Source organism: Ambystoma mexicanum, chromosome 9 (genome assembly GCF_040938575.1).
Source record: "Ambystoma mexicanum isolate Mex_15411 chromosome 9, UKY_AmexF1_1, whole genome shotgun sequence".
NCBI classification, from domain to species: domain Eukaryota; kingdom Metazoa; phylum Chordata; class Amphibia; order Caudata; family Ambystomatidae; genus Ambystoma; species Ambystoma mexicanum.
In genome coordinates this window covers 1501375108-1501389441 of record NC_090931.1, presented here as the reverse complement: position 1 = coordinate 1501389441, position 14334 = coordinate 1501375108, and the positions used below count along the sequence as shown (strand labels likewise).

At 47.9% G+C, this 14334-nt stretch overlaps 1 protein-coding gene across 1 annotated transcript in view; it reads left to right on the top strand.

The window, feature by feature from the left end:
* LOC138489326 (zinc finger protein 850-like) overlaps window positions 1-14334 on the top strand; it is a 424223-nt gene that overhangs the window by 44582 nt on the left and 365307 nt on the right. Inside the window, exon 3 of the mRNA XM_069617026.1 lies at window position 46. Coding sequence (XP_069473127.1) covers window position 46 — 1 coding nt within the window. The remainder of the gene's footprint in view (window positions 1-45; window positions 47-14334) is intronic.

The window sequence follows — 14334 nt, the reverse complement described above, 5'->3', positions numbered from 1 at the left end:
TCCCTCATAAATCAGGCCTGTACACACACCAACGCATCCATACAGGGTAGAAGCCCTATGGCTGTACAGAATGTGGAAAACACTTTACTCATGCATCAAGCCTCATAACACATTAGACACCTCAGACTGAACTGAAACCCTACCAGTGTACAGAGTGTGAGAAGAGCTTCAATCGTAGAACATTGCTTTATGGGCATCAGAGGTGCATTGCTTCACGGGTATCCGAGGTGCCATACTGGAGAGCGACCACATCAGTGCACAGAGTGTGAGAAGAGCTTCAATGAGAGAACATGTCTTTACAGGCATCATGGGTGCCATAATAGAGACTGACCATACTAGTGTACAGAGTGGGAGAAGCTTAATTCATATAGTTAAAATCCATGTATAAGTTGGACAAGGACTTCCATCACAAGGGGGCATTCGTTATTGTCAGGAAAATCAAGAGATATTTTGCAAAGAGAAATGTGCATATTCCTAACAGTTCCGCAAGTGCTCCATCTGAAGGCTACAGGTGATATAGGGGCCACAAATTGGAATTCCCTTCCAACCACTGTGCCTTTTCCTGATGATAATCAGATCTTTTGGGAATCTTGGAAGTCCTCATCTAAGGCCCTGTCTGGGCCTGGCTCAACATGTGGCCTCATTCTTTGTAACTGCTGGCTAAGACATGGACTATGATGGGTACTGCATCCTAGATCCCTTAGGCTGTGGCATCCCTCACTGTTGGTCAATGGCCTTCCCCATCTCTCCATGACTCCTACCCTCTGCCTTCCAGACATGGCCCATTGCCCTAGCTCTGTTGATATATGTACCCTTACACGTAAGATCTACCTCTTAATTCTACAGAGCTCCCACCACAGTGCCCACACTTCTGTGCTGCCGTGCTGTAATATCTGTGTCATAAAATATTCGTTTTAGTTGTGCTTTCTCCATTCATTAAATGTAACTGTTTGTTAAATTTACTTTAGGTGTGCGTTCACCATGCACTGATTGTGAATGTTGGTTTAAAATTTTAACATAGGTGAGCTTTCTCCATGCGTTGACTGTAACTGTTTGTTTAAAAATGTAACTTAGGTGTGCTTTCTCCATGCTTTGACTGTAACTGTTTGTTAAATTTACTTTAGGTGTGCGTTCACCATGCACTGGTTGTGACTGTTGGTTTAATACTCGATTTTCTTGTGCTTTCTCCATGCACTGATTGTGACTGTTGGTTTAATACTCAACTTTAGGTGTGCTTTCTTCATGCACTGGTTGTGACTGTTGGTTTAAAAATTGAACATAGGTGTGCTTTCTCCATGCGTTGACTGTAACGGTTTGTTTGAAAATTTTACTTAGGTGTTTTTTCTCCATTCAATGAATGTAACGGTTTGTTTAAACATAGATTTTACATGTACTCCCATCCTGCATTTGCTTTGTCCTGCCAGTTAAATTCCTACTTACTCCCGTGTCTCTGTTTTGTCTCTGACCCGTCATCTCTGTTACTCCTTCACCTTTTTAGCTCCCACTGTTTCTTCCCTTTCCTATTGTGTTTCCTTGTTTGTGTGCTCCCCCCTGTCAACTCCCTCCTGTGTGCCTGAGCTGCTCAGCCGGGTTAAGTGTAGCTCGCCCTGTGTCCCCTCATGGCACTCTCAATCTCTCCTATCTTCTCCAACTGTTTCTCTATCGCCTACCCTTCACCGCTCACCAAGTCTGGCAGGAAGAAACTTAAGAAGGACACACTTGGCTCCAGCCCTGGCCTTCCTATCGCTGACACCTATGTCAGTGCTTTAGCCAGAGAGCTCGCACCCACATCTTCCTCGCTGTTCCTTCCCCGACCTATGGACTCTTCATATGGTTGCTCTGCTCTCTCCCTACTCTTCCTCACATATCAATGGTGGCACCCGCTGGGAGGTCCTTCTTGCCTGCTCCTCAACCTCTAGGGTCATCAATAATGTCTCTTGAAATGTTACCTCCCTCCCCTTATCAACTTTACACCTTCCTCCTAACTGGCTGCCTTGCCAACTGCACCTTCATCCTCCCTGGCTCCCTTCCCTGCAGGGCACTCCTTGGCCTCTTAGTGCCTCCTGGTCACACTGCCTCTATTACTATGGCTCCTTTGATGTATTCTACTATCCTGGCTCCCTTGCCCACACACTCAGCACTGACCTTGTCAGCCTCTCCCATGCTGGTGCCCTTGCCATGCACTTCCAACGCCTCTGGGGCTCCCGTGCCCTCGCAACTCCCTCCTCCAATGGCTCCCTTGCCATCTACTACTGTCGCGGCACCCTTGCCTGCCCTCCCTTTAGCCCCTCTGCCTTCTATGACCTCTATCTCTATGGCACACGCCGCTTACGGTTGGGACTTCTGTCCCCTGCACCCCCTGTAAGTCCTTCAAAAATGGCAATCTGCTCGACGTTGCCACACTTTGCAGTCAAGCACTCCTCCGACATCTGCCACCTCCTTGAACACCTGGACCTTAATGTTCTTGCGCTCACTGGACGTTGATGTTCTTGCGCTCACTGAGACCTGGTTTAAGGACAGCTCTGTCACAAGTTTTGACACACCTCTCTCTGAAGGCTACAAGATCCTCTCTAAGCCCAGGCTCAACAGCACAGGAGGGGGAGTTGCCCTGATCTCTCCAGAATGGATCCCTGTTTCTACCATTTCCATTCAGGCCTATTCCTCTTTCGAATGCCTGGTCTGCAGGCTCTCTCTCTCCCCTCTCTCACTCCAGCCACCTTCTATCGGCTGCCGGGCCACTCCACCCTCTTCCTCTCGGAATGGTCTGACCTGGCATCCTCTCTCCTGTCCTCCGCCTCTCAACTCCTCGTGCTTGGGGATGTCAACATCCAAGTTCACTCTCTTTACTCTTCAGGAGCTTTCTGCAACAAATGCGACTAGCTCTCTCTCTCCATTCTACCCTCTGGTCTGACACACACTTCTGGCCACACCATGGATGCTTTCATCTCCACAGATCTCCCTCTCTCTATCCCTCTCATTACTCCACTTTCATGGACTGATCACTCTCTTCTGTCCTCTCACTTGAAATTCTCTTCTCTTTTAGCACCGGCAAACCCTGCACTGCCTCCCACATACAAGGTCTTCCAACCCATGAATAAAGTGTCAGTGGCTGCCTTTGCCTCATCCTACTCGCCTCCTCCTGCTCTGGCAGCTGACTCAAACCCTGATACAGTCCTCTCCAACTTTCACCTTTCCATCTCGATTACTCTCGACAGCCTTTCCCCTATCATGAGGGTCCAACTGAAGCCTCCCAAAAAATGCAACACTTGGTACGTCTCTGATCTAGCTGACCTTAAACGCAAGTGCCGGGCAGCGGAACGGAAATGGGGCTCTTCAGGTGCACCCTCTCACAAGCTGGGCAACCGCCTTCTGCAAATGCATTACAGACTCTGTATCCAGTGCAGGAAAAGGGTCCATATTCAAGCCGTCATCTCTGTGGATTTCAACAATACGGCAGAATTTTTTAAAGTCTGTAAGGAGCTGGCCAACCCTACTGCAGTCTCATCCTCTATTGCACCCACCCATGTCCTTTGTGGGGCCCTGGCTTCACACATCACTGCCAAAACACAGAACATCCTGTCCTCTCTCTACTCCGCACCCACTCGTGCACCATCATCTCCTGTGCCCCCTTCGGCTGCCCCCACTGCTCCCCTTCTCTCCTCCCTCTCTCCTGTCACACCTAAAGATTTCTAGACATGTCCGGTCTTTGATAGCCTCCTCCAAACAGATGGACCCTTGCCCCTCCAAAACCACCAAGGACAACATTGACTCTCTAGCTCCAGCCTTGTCAGAACCCTGCAACCTCTCCTTTGCCACTGGAGTCTTCCCCACTTCTCTCAAACACTCTCCTGTGCATCCTCTGCTCAGATAACCCTCTGCCGACCCTTATATTCCGGCTAACTATCGCCCAATCTCCATCACTCCTTTTCTAGGTAAACTCCTGGAGAAGTTGGCTATTTCTCAGCTTACCCTCAACACTGAATCTGTTGGTTTTCTCCATGACCATCAGTCTGGCTTTAGAGCATTCAGAGGCACAGAAACTGCTCTTCCTAACACCCATGAGGATCTGCTCTCAAACCTTGACCCGACTCTCCTTCTGTCCTCATTCTCCTTGGTCTCTCCTCTGCTTTTGATACAGTAAACCACAGCATCCTGATCGGCCGCCTCTGTGATACCCTGGGCATCACAGATCAGGCCCTGGCGTGGCTTGCGTCCTTTCTCTATGACCGTCATTCCCAGGTGGAACTTGAGTCCTTCCACTCCGCTATTACTCTCTCTACTTGTGGTGTCCCCCAGTGATCTAATGCATCACCTGGTTTTTCAATGTCTACAGGGCCGCTTTGGCACACAAAATCTCTACCTTTACCTCCAACTTTCAGTGCTATGCGGATGGCACACAGCTCTCTTTCAGGCTACCCTTGGCCTCTTCCTCCTCCTCGCTCATTCCTGACTGTCTGTCTGCAATTCAGTCCTGCTGTGCTGCTAACAACCTTTGCCTTAATGCCAGCAAGATAGCTATCGTCCTCATTGGGACCCCTGTTCCCACTATCCCACTCTCACTCTGGCCAACCTCCCTTAGTCCTGCGCCCCCACCCACCAGTGAGGCAAACAATCGTTGGGTCATCTTTGACTCTACTGTCTCCTTCTCGGACGTGTCCAAAAAGTCCCACTACCAGCTGCACCTCCTCAGAGGTATTCTACCCTTTATCACCTTCCCCCAGAGGTTCATTGTTACCAGAGCCCTGGTTCTCTCCAGACTTGACTACTGCAACAGTCTCTTTCTCAATCTTCCTACTTCTACTTTCCGACCTCTTCAATTTATCCAGAACAGAATCGGAAGACTTATCCTTGGCATCAAGCCCAGGGACTGCATCTCTACGGCGCTGAAATATCTCCACTGGCTCCCCATAGCTGCAAGAATCAAGTTCAAGACCCTCTGCCACAAGGCTTTATGGGACCTGTGCCCTTACTATCTACAATGCTCTCTTCCCAAATAATCTCCTTCTAGAGCCCTCCGCTCGGCCTCCACCAACTATCTGCGGGTGAGCCGTTTGTCCAAACAGAGACTTAGGGGTAGATCCCTATCCTCTGCAGGTGCCTACCTCTGGAACGGAACAGCCTACCTACCTCTCTCCGTCTTGAGCCGGACTTCCTCAAGTTCCGGAAAATGCCTCAAGACCTTCCTCTTCTCTTCCTCTTTCTCTCTCCCTCTACCCTGCTAATTTCCTTCTCTTCGCTTGTTTCCCTCCCTCCTTCTCATCCCCAACCTGCTCATTTAGCTGACTGGTCGCCGGGCGCAACTCCAGAACTTAACAGGTCCCAGGCTCACCCGTCAGTCCTGCACTTGCCTTCGGGCCTCTACTTGGTACTACTGCAATATGCTCCATGATATGGGCAACCACTCTGCACTTATCCCTGGCCCCTGCTGGAATGGGCACACGTGCACCCCTCCCCGTCTGTTCTGTCCAGTCCTCCCTACATCTCCCCCCCCAAGCTGGTCGTGCTTGAAATACTCATGCACAGACGCGTGGATGATCAACCACCAAGCAATCTGAAATGTCACCAGGCCAGGACTATGTAGTTTATTGATTTGTGTTCCCCCCCCCCGCTTTCTCCTCTCACCCTTCGTCAAGCACTTCACTAGTATATATGCCTCTGGCCTAGTGTGCTAGGTACTGTTCTTAGATCTTTCGGAATCTTGAAGGCTTAAGAATGACACTGTTTTCCCTTGTCCCCCTCCCGCCTTGAAGCGCTTTGAAGCACTTCACTTGTGTATACTCACTTTACAAATAAACAATTACAATTACAACTAGTTGTAGCACTTGAAATCCGAAATCGCGTGGATAATGACACAGTAATGCTGTAAACACTTTACTGTTGTTAAGGGTGTTAGACAACAGTGTATTCTAGCCTCCACCTTGTTTAATGTGTTCTTAAATGGGGTGCTGGGTAATAGACCATCTCACACACACAACTGATGCTCAAAGCATATGGGGGAAAAGATTCCATTGCAAATCTTTGAGGATGATGGTGTCCTCATTTCCTGCACCGCAGGTGGCCTAATTAAACTTAAAGAGCATTTTGACAACTAACACAATTAATACAGATGAGACAAAATTGCGAGGTGTGGGGAAAACCTAAAGGGCCAGGTCTATGCCATGTATAGGTTTCCACCTCATATCATCTTAGACCTGGTCACAGAGTGTGAAGATGACCTTACATCACCCACCCTGTGCTCCTAAGCACTGAGCCCCTTGTAAAAGGGGCTCAATGTACTGCATTTTTGGCCACTGGGTCATTTTAGCGGACCACTGCCATAGTTGGGGGCATTTCACAGCCCCCACAGTCACGCTGCCTACACCAGGTGTTGGCAATAATGACTGCATGCCCCTCAGTCTGCAGGCACATCTACATGCCCAGAACACCTGCAGAAAGGCAGAGCGTGGTCCAGGATTGCACCCATGTGGCTCTATATCCACCGAGGGCTACAGAGCACATATATCACAATCGTAAACACTAGCACTCCATCAACTGGGAGAGAGAGAGCCTGTTGTATGTGATGCCAAGGGCATCATAACTTCTGTATATGCAACTATCCAGGCTCCACCCATGATAGTTATATATACAGAATGGGCCTCATTACGAGTTTGGAGGTAGCCATGCTGTTTTTTACCAGCATGGCTACCCCCAAACTCGGATCCAGGTCCCGGAAAATGGGAATTACCGGGCCATTCTGACCTTTGCGGGCCCGGTAACTCCCACTTTTTGGGACCCAGTACATCCCTATTCTCATTTGAGCCCCCATAGGGCTCAATGGGCATGGAGAGGATGGTAGCATCGATGCCATTAATAACGGTACCGCTGCTACCATCCTGCTCTGTTCGCGGGTGCCGGTATGCACGCCTGGTCAGACCACACGTGCAGTCCGGCACCCGGGAGCAGAACTCGTAATGAGGCGGTGAGGCAACAACGGCGCCGGTAGCACTACCAGTGCCGTTATTGCCTTACCACCAGGGTCGTAATGAGGCCCTATGTCACGCCCTGTAAACTGGGAGGCATGGCAACACATGGCTCATTGGTGAGTATTAATTCCCCTGCACATGCATGCATGTCACATACATACACATACACACCAATGACAAGCATTTTCACCTCTCCAGGGTACAGTGCCTACCCTCTGAGCACCTACATGTTGACGCCAATACGGAACCCTGCCACACGCCCCAGGTAAGATACAACACAGCCCATATTGTAACTCGGGCCATAGTGGAGCGCACATTTGAAGTGCTGAAGTCACGTTTCCGCTCCCTTGACCACTCCAGTGGTGAGCTGCTATAGATACCACCAGTAATGTGCAGGATCATTGTGGCAGCATATGTCCTGCACAATGTTGCAACACAGCGTGGTGTACCGTGGACATGGTGGTGCCCCCACATCCCCAACCACATGCACGCTGCTTGCGTATGGCTGGGCAAAGGGCATTTTTCACCTAAAATCCATCCCCTGTGGAGTGCACACAACCCTGGCACATTCCAGGTGCCATTCAATGATGACAAAGGGCCAATCGCCTGTGACCACCAAACCACCCTGAGAATGTGTCCTTGGAAGTGCAACATTGTGTGCATCCCTTAGAAGTAAAACAAATTTCATATTGTGCTTCCAAAAGATTCACATTTAAGCGGGAGTATGCCACTACCAGCAGACCAAACTAGCCATCAAATCACCTGTGTGTCACATAAACCATCCCATATGTCATTTTGTATTTGTATTTGTATTTTGTTTATTTGTATAGCGTGCCTGGCCCAAAGGCATCTGGGCGCATAACTTGAGTCACATTGACAAATTATACAGCTTAAATGTTGTAGGACATGGTACAGAATATATGTACAATACATAATATACAATATATGATTGTAGAATATATATCCAATCAAAGTTGCATAATTACAAACAGGTTATATACACAGTATTACAACCAAAGTGCATGCCGGACAGTGGCAGCAGCAAGGTTAAGAGTCATTCAATTGGAGGATTGTCTTGAGAAGAGAGCCACAGTTTGGCTTTGCTCTTGAAGGAATGGAAGGCGGGTTCCGATCTAAGCGTGTTGGGCAGAGAATTCCACAGTTTGGTGGCTACGACCGGGAAACTAACCCTATGAGCTTTCTGAAGCTTGAACCTGGGAAGGGAGAGGCAGTGGGCTTGGGCAACTCTCTGAGTTTGGGTAGAGGTGTGAGGTGTGAATCGCTTGCCAAGTAGATGGGAGCCTGGTTGGCCAGACACTTGTGGGTGAGGGCAAGCATTTTAAGGGAGATTCTCTGAGCTACTGAGAGCCAACGTAAAAGTGCGTCTGGTGTCAAAGATTTGCTGATTCCTGGGAATATTTAGGGATGCCCTGATAGCGTTGTTCTGTGTGACCTGAAGTTTATTTAGGTTTTGTTGGCTTGTCCCTAAATAGAGGGCATTGCAATAGTCAATCTTAGACATAATGAGTGTTCTAGCTAGGATGGTGCAGTTAGCAGTAGTAAGGAAGGGTCGGCAGGCTGTAATGAGTTTGCACATGTAGGCGGAGGCTGAGATTACAGCATTGGTTTGTCTGGAAAGTGATAAGGTAAAGTTGAGGTAGATGTCTAGAGATTTAGTATCATTGGATACCTTGATGGTATTGCCATCGATGGTGAATGATTCGAATGAAAGATCTAGTTTATTAAGATGATAATGGGAGCCCAGGATGAGGAGCTACGTTTTATCATTGTTGAGGCAAAGCTTGTGTTGTGCCATCCACGCCTGAATGACCAGGTAGACATCAATCAAGGATTTTGTACCCACTGTATGGTCTCCGGGGATCGGGATGAGTATCTGGGTGTCATCGGCATAGTTAGTGTAGGTGACACCCAGATAGTCAAGAATATCGAAGAGCGGTTTTGTGACCACGTTGTAAAGTGTCGGTGAGACACAAGATCCTTGAGGGACACCGCAATGGACGGGTGAAGGCTCAGCGGAGGCTGAAGGGGAGAAGACCCGCATAGATCTATTATCCAGGAAGGATCTAATCCAGGAGGTGGCAGAGTTTGAGAAGTGGGCAGCTGATTTGAATTGCCGACAGAGGATTTGGTGGCTAACCAAAAGGAAAGCTGCTGATAAATCTAGTAATAGTAGAAGGGCCAGTTTCCAATTATCTTTCGAATCCTCAATTTGAGTTTTTAAATCAATGAGGGCAGTTTCGGTACCATGCCTAAGCCAAACGCCAGATTGCCTGAGACCAGGGAGTTTGTTAGATTCCAAGTAATCCTGGATCTGCAGATAAGCAGCTCGGTGCAGTATTTTAAGCAAGAATGGTACAGTGGTGATGTGCCTGTAGTTAGTGGGTATGCTCAGGTCAAGGGTGGGTTTTTTGAGAATGGGGGATGACCCATGCATGCTTAAGGTTATCCGGGACGATGCCTGCGTTGAAGGATGAGTTTATATAGGCAGTGATAAAAGGGGCTAGTTCATGTGTGGCCTCCGCAATAGTAGGGGCTGGGCACGTGTCTCCTTGGCAGTTGGAGGGTTTGAGTTTGTTGATGATGCTTTCAAACTCTGGGATAGTTAGTGGTGAGAAACTGAAGGGTTTATGAGTGTGAGAGATGGGGGTGGTTATGCGAGTGGGGGGGTTGAGCTGCTGGTCAATCTGAAGGCTACTTTGTTTAGCATTGATTTTGGATTGGAGTGTAGCGATTTTGTCAAGGAGCACTTTTTGTATATTTGAGCACCATGTGCTGTCTTTGCTGCAAGTGTCAGGAGGAGTTGCGGGAGATTCAAGTTCTTTTAGAATTTTGAAGAGCTCTTTGGTGTTGGAGTCAGCTTGCATAATACGCTTGTTATAGGTATCTTTTTTCGCTTGGAAGATAGCCTCTTTATAGTTAAGGGACACTATAGTGAGGCTGTCCTTGTTGGCGTCAGAAGGATGACTTTTCCAACGTGCTTCAGCGTTTTGCTTTTCTTTACCTAACACTGTCAAATGTGGTTTGAACCACGAATTGAGGTGTGCACGTGGTTTGGGTTTCCTGAGTTTGATTGGGGCAATGGCGTTCATGGCTTTGAGCATCGTATGCTTAATATCAACTAATACTGCGTGGTCCGTGCATGATGATGACACTTAGTTTAAAATGGGTAAGGTAAGAGGGAGCAGTTTTTTGCTCGTTATGTCCATTTTATTTCTAGTACAAATTGAGGGAGCAATGTCCTGTTTGAGTCATTGGTCGTTGGCTTTGATGTTGAAGGTAATCGTATGATGGTCTGACCAAGCGCAGGGTAAGTTAGACTGTGGGTTAATGCTGCAATTTAAGTTGACTAACCAGTCAAGTGTTCTCCCCTTGATATGGGTGGGTTCCTGGATACGGTGGGAGAAGCCCAGGTCAGTTAGAGTGTTGGCAATGTCCAATGCTTTAGGGTCGTTAGGGTCTTGAAAGCCAAGGTTGAAGTCACCAAGTAAGCTAATTTGACATTTAGGGCCTCATTACGCAGTAGGCGGTAAGGGTTAACGGTCACCGGTAAGGGTACCGGTGACGTTAACCCTTACCGCCTTATTACGAGGTCCCTTTGAGGGACCCAACCTTAACGGCTGGTCTAGACCAGCCGTTAAAGTAGGGACCCGCAAAGGGACCTTGAAGGTAATTACGGTATAAAGGCGACACCACCGCCTTTCGACTGATTGGTGTTACGGTCGCATCTGATGATAGTATATCCAGTGGGGATGGTGAGGGATAGTAATGGTCCAGAGGCTGCATGTAACCAGGCCAGGAAGTCAAGATCTTGAGTTGTGATAAAATCAGCGATGTCCAACACATGAGCAGGGAGTGACCTGGCATTGACCAAGGCACCCTTAATCAGAGTTTCCTTGGGGAAGTGGGAAGTGAGGTCATGAGTGATCGGGGGAGAGGAGTTTATGGAGCCAGGGAGTAACTGGCTGGGTAATGGGTATTTTGATGTAGTGTTAAGGTTCTGTGAATGGCAAACTGCATGAGGGAATCTAGAACCCATTCTGAAGTTCCCTAGGTACAGGGCACATGGTTTATTGGGTGTGAGTTTGGTAGCCAAGTGTTCCAGCCATAGGGCAGGGGAGTTCAGATATGGATTAGTGGGTAGAGGTGTGGATATCGACGATGTGCTGCTGCTATGGTGCCGTCCAGTGGTAAAGGCAGGAGTGGGAGCTCTCTGGCATGATGGCCAATTGTAGTTAGGGCAGCTAGCTGGATTAGACATAGTGAGATTAAATATCTCAAGGGAGGTGGGTTGGGGTGGAAGGGCGCTGTGGCTGTGGGTGAGTGTCGTGGCCAGGGATGTTATCATGAAGAGTAACAGATGAGAGTGTCGTATTAGGTAGTGCATGAACATAGTGAGCTGCAGTATGGCAAGATTGTAGGCGTTAAAGAGAGTGCAGTACAGAGTTAACAGAAGTAGGTATGGACAATTACGAACTGTGCGTGCAAAGGTGTAAAAACAGAAGTGCTATGAAGTCTGAAAGTGCACAAAAGGCAAACAGAGCTCCGCTGGGAGATAGTGACTGGAAGCGGAATAGTGTTTGCTGGCAGGCATGCGAAGTAACTATGGGCAAGCAACGGGTAACTGTAGGGTAACAACAGATGGCTAGGTCTGTTCAAATTAGCACACAGATCACGAGGGAGGGATCCATCAGATAGGAATATTCATAATATTGCAACAAAGGCAGCCGCTATTGCAAGCAGTGAAATTGCTATTCATAATGATGCAGAGGCAACGAAATGCAGCGATTATTCGGGGCAGCGAAAGGAACGATTATTAAGAGCAGCAACGGCAACGGTTATTCAGAATGGTACAAAGGCAAAGTCATGTCCAATTATCACCAGACTGTGGTATGGTATGTAATGTCAAAGGAGATAGATACCTGTACAAATACATAAGCCAAGTGTCTAAAACTGCTCAATGATGGATGGAACAAGCTGAAAAACAACACTAGTTCAGAGTCCTCAATTTCCAAGACCCCTAATGGTCTGTACAGGACGAGTAATTGCATACTGTACTATTAACAGGAGATGTAAGAGTGGATCTGTTGGACAGCAAATCCTCAATGTTTATTAAGTGACTGAATGTGCCATCATGCAGGGAGTGAGGACAGGGTGGAACAGACAGATGATCAACAGCCATGGTGCAACAGAACCAGCAAGTACACAAACATTTACAGGGGAGTGGAGGTGGAGTGTGTGAACAAGTTTGGGGGTGCTCCAAGTGCATCGAGTGTGTGGAGGTGGGGGTAAGTGCACAGAGATGCAACTCACTAGGGCCATTCCACAAGTGCTGTGAGGCCGATGCCACTGCAAGACCCTGAGACGAGTTTGCCTAACACTGCCGGGCGTGCCATGGACCTGTGAGACACTCAGCTACATCAGGCGGCCAGTCATTGGGCTGAATGTAGAAATTGAGTGAGCGAGGTATAGAGCTGAGGGATACTTTAGCAGGGTGGAGGGAGAGAGATAGAAGAGTATAAGAGTAAACCCCAGAGGACTTGTATGAAGTCAAGGTGATTATACAAAATGTGGCAGGGATGCCATTCCAGAGGGAGGCCCCTGTTGAGAAGAACGATCTTCCTCCCAATATCTTGTATGAGAATTTGCTCACTCGAAGAAGGTTGGAGGTACAAGAGTGGAGTGTTTGTGAGGGAGAGTATTTAGGTATGACTCGTTCCAGATAGGTAGTTTCCAGGCACCACAAATGTTTGTGGAAAATGCAGTTACTCTAATTTTCCACTTGCAGCCGTGGGTAGCCAGTGCAGGCATTTCAGTGCCCACTGGTAGCCAGTGGAGGCATTTCAGTGCTACACAGAAGTGCTCCCTGCTCTTGAGCACAAGGTTAAGTTTTGTGGTCATGTCATGGTCCAGTCATAGAGTGGGTGGATCAGAAACTGGGCAGTTGATAAGGAAACTGTTGCAGAAGTCCAACCTGGAGACAACCAGGGCTATGTAGACTGTGACCTGCTGCTTGAAAGTGAGCAAAGGCACTGGACCACTGAGGAGGTCTAGCTGATAGTTGTACTCACGAGAGATATCTGAAAAGTTTCATGAGAAGGAGATAGTGGAGTTGAAGATGACCACAAATGTCAACATCCATGTTTGTGCGTGCCGCTGCAGGGCCAACGGAGTCTGGCCACTGTGAAAATGTCAAAGCTGGATCAGGGTTCCCAATACAAACTACCTCTGTCCTACTGGTGTTAAGGCAGAGGGTGTTTGCAGCACACCATGACGGAGTCGTGGACATACAGTTAGATATGAGTGATGAATAGGATGCGGATGAGGGTAGACTTAAAGAAAGTCTGGTGTCAACCACATTACACTGAATGTCAGAGGTGAAAGTGCTCATCACACATGCCAAGGCAGCCATGTACACATAGAATAACCAGGTGGTCAGATCACATCCCGGTTTAGCGCCACAGAAGAATGAATGTTTTTGATGTCCACGTGGGATGGGGGGACAGAAAGTAATGATGTGAACCACACCAGTGCTTGAACCTTGAAACATGTACACCATACGCACAGTAGTGTACACAAGCTGCATTGGTGGATGACAAGTAATCAGCTGCTTAAAACTGAAACTGTACACATCAATCAATGTAAAAGAACATCTTACCTGTACCCTTGTCATGCAGTTTAGCCCTCAGTGTTGTAACACCAGATGTAAGGATATGCGGAGCAAATTTTGACTTACTGTAATTTAATTGAAAAATGGTATACTGCCCACAATAGATTTATCGGACTTATTCAGACTTTAGACAGTGTGCAGGGGACAAGAGTGCCCTGATTGGGAACCCTTTCTGTTTTTCATTTCCTTTTTCAACCTAGATGCCAAGGTTGTTTGTTCCTCCCACGCACCTTAAATTCTTGTTAAGATTTCATCTCATTACCATAAGTTATTAGATCTACTAATTAGAAACTTAAATGTAATAAGGTGTGCTTAGTGTTTCTGTATTTGTATTGTTACACCCATGCTGACAGCAACAGCACCTTTCCCTTATTGTTTTAACACACAGAGGACTGTTTTCTTTAATGTGTACCATTTATGAAGTGTTTTACAGTGGGCCTCATTATGAATATGCCGGTCCGGTAACAACGGTGCCGGTAAGCTACTGGCACTGTTTTTACCGGACCGACATACTCCGAGTTCTTAGAGTGGGTGCCTTTCAACCCACCAGGTCTGACCTTGCGGGCAGAAAGGCACCCGCTCGCAGACCTTGATGGAAGCACTGGCACTGTTATGAATGGTGCCGGTGCTACTGTCCTCCCGATTCCCATTGAGTCCTATAGGACTCGAATGGGAATGGGGAGT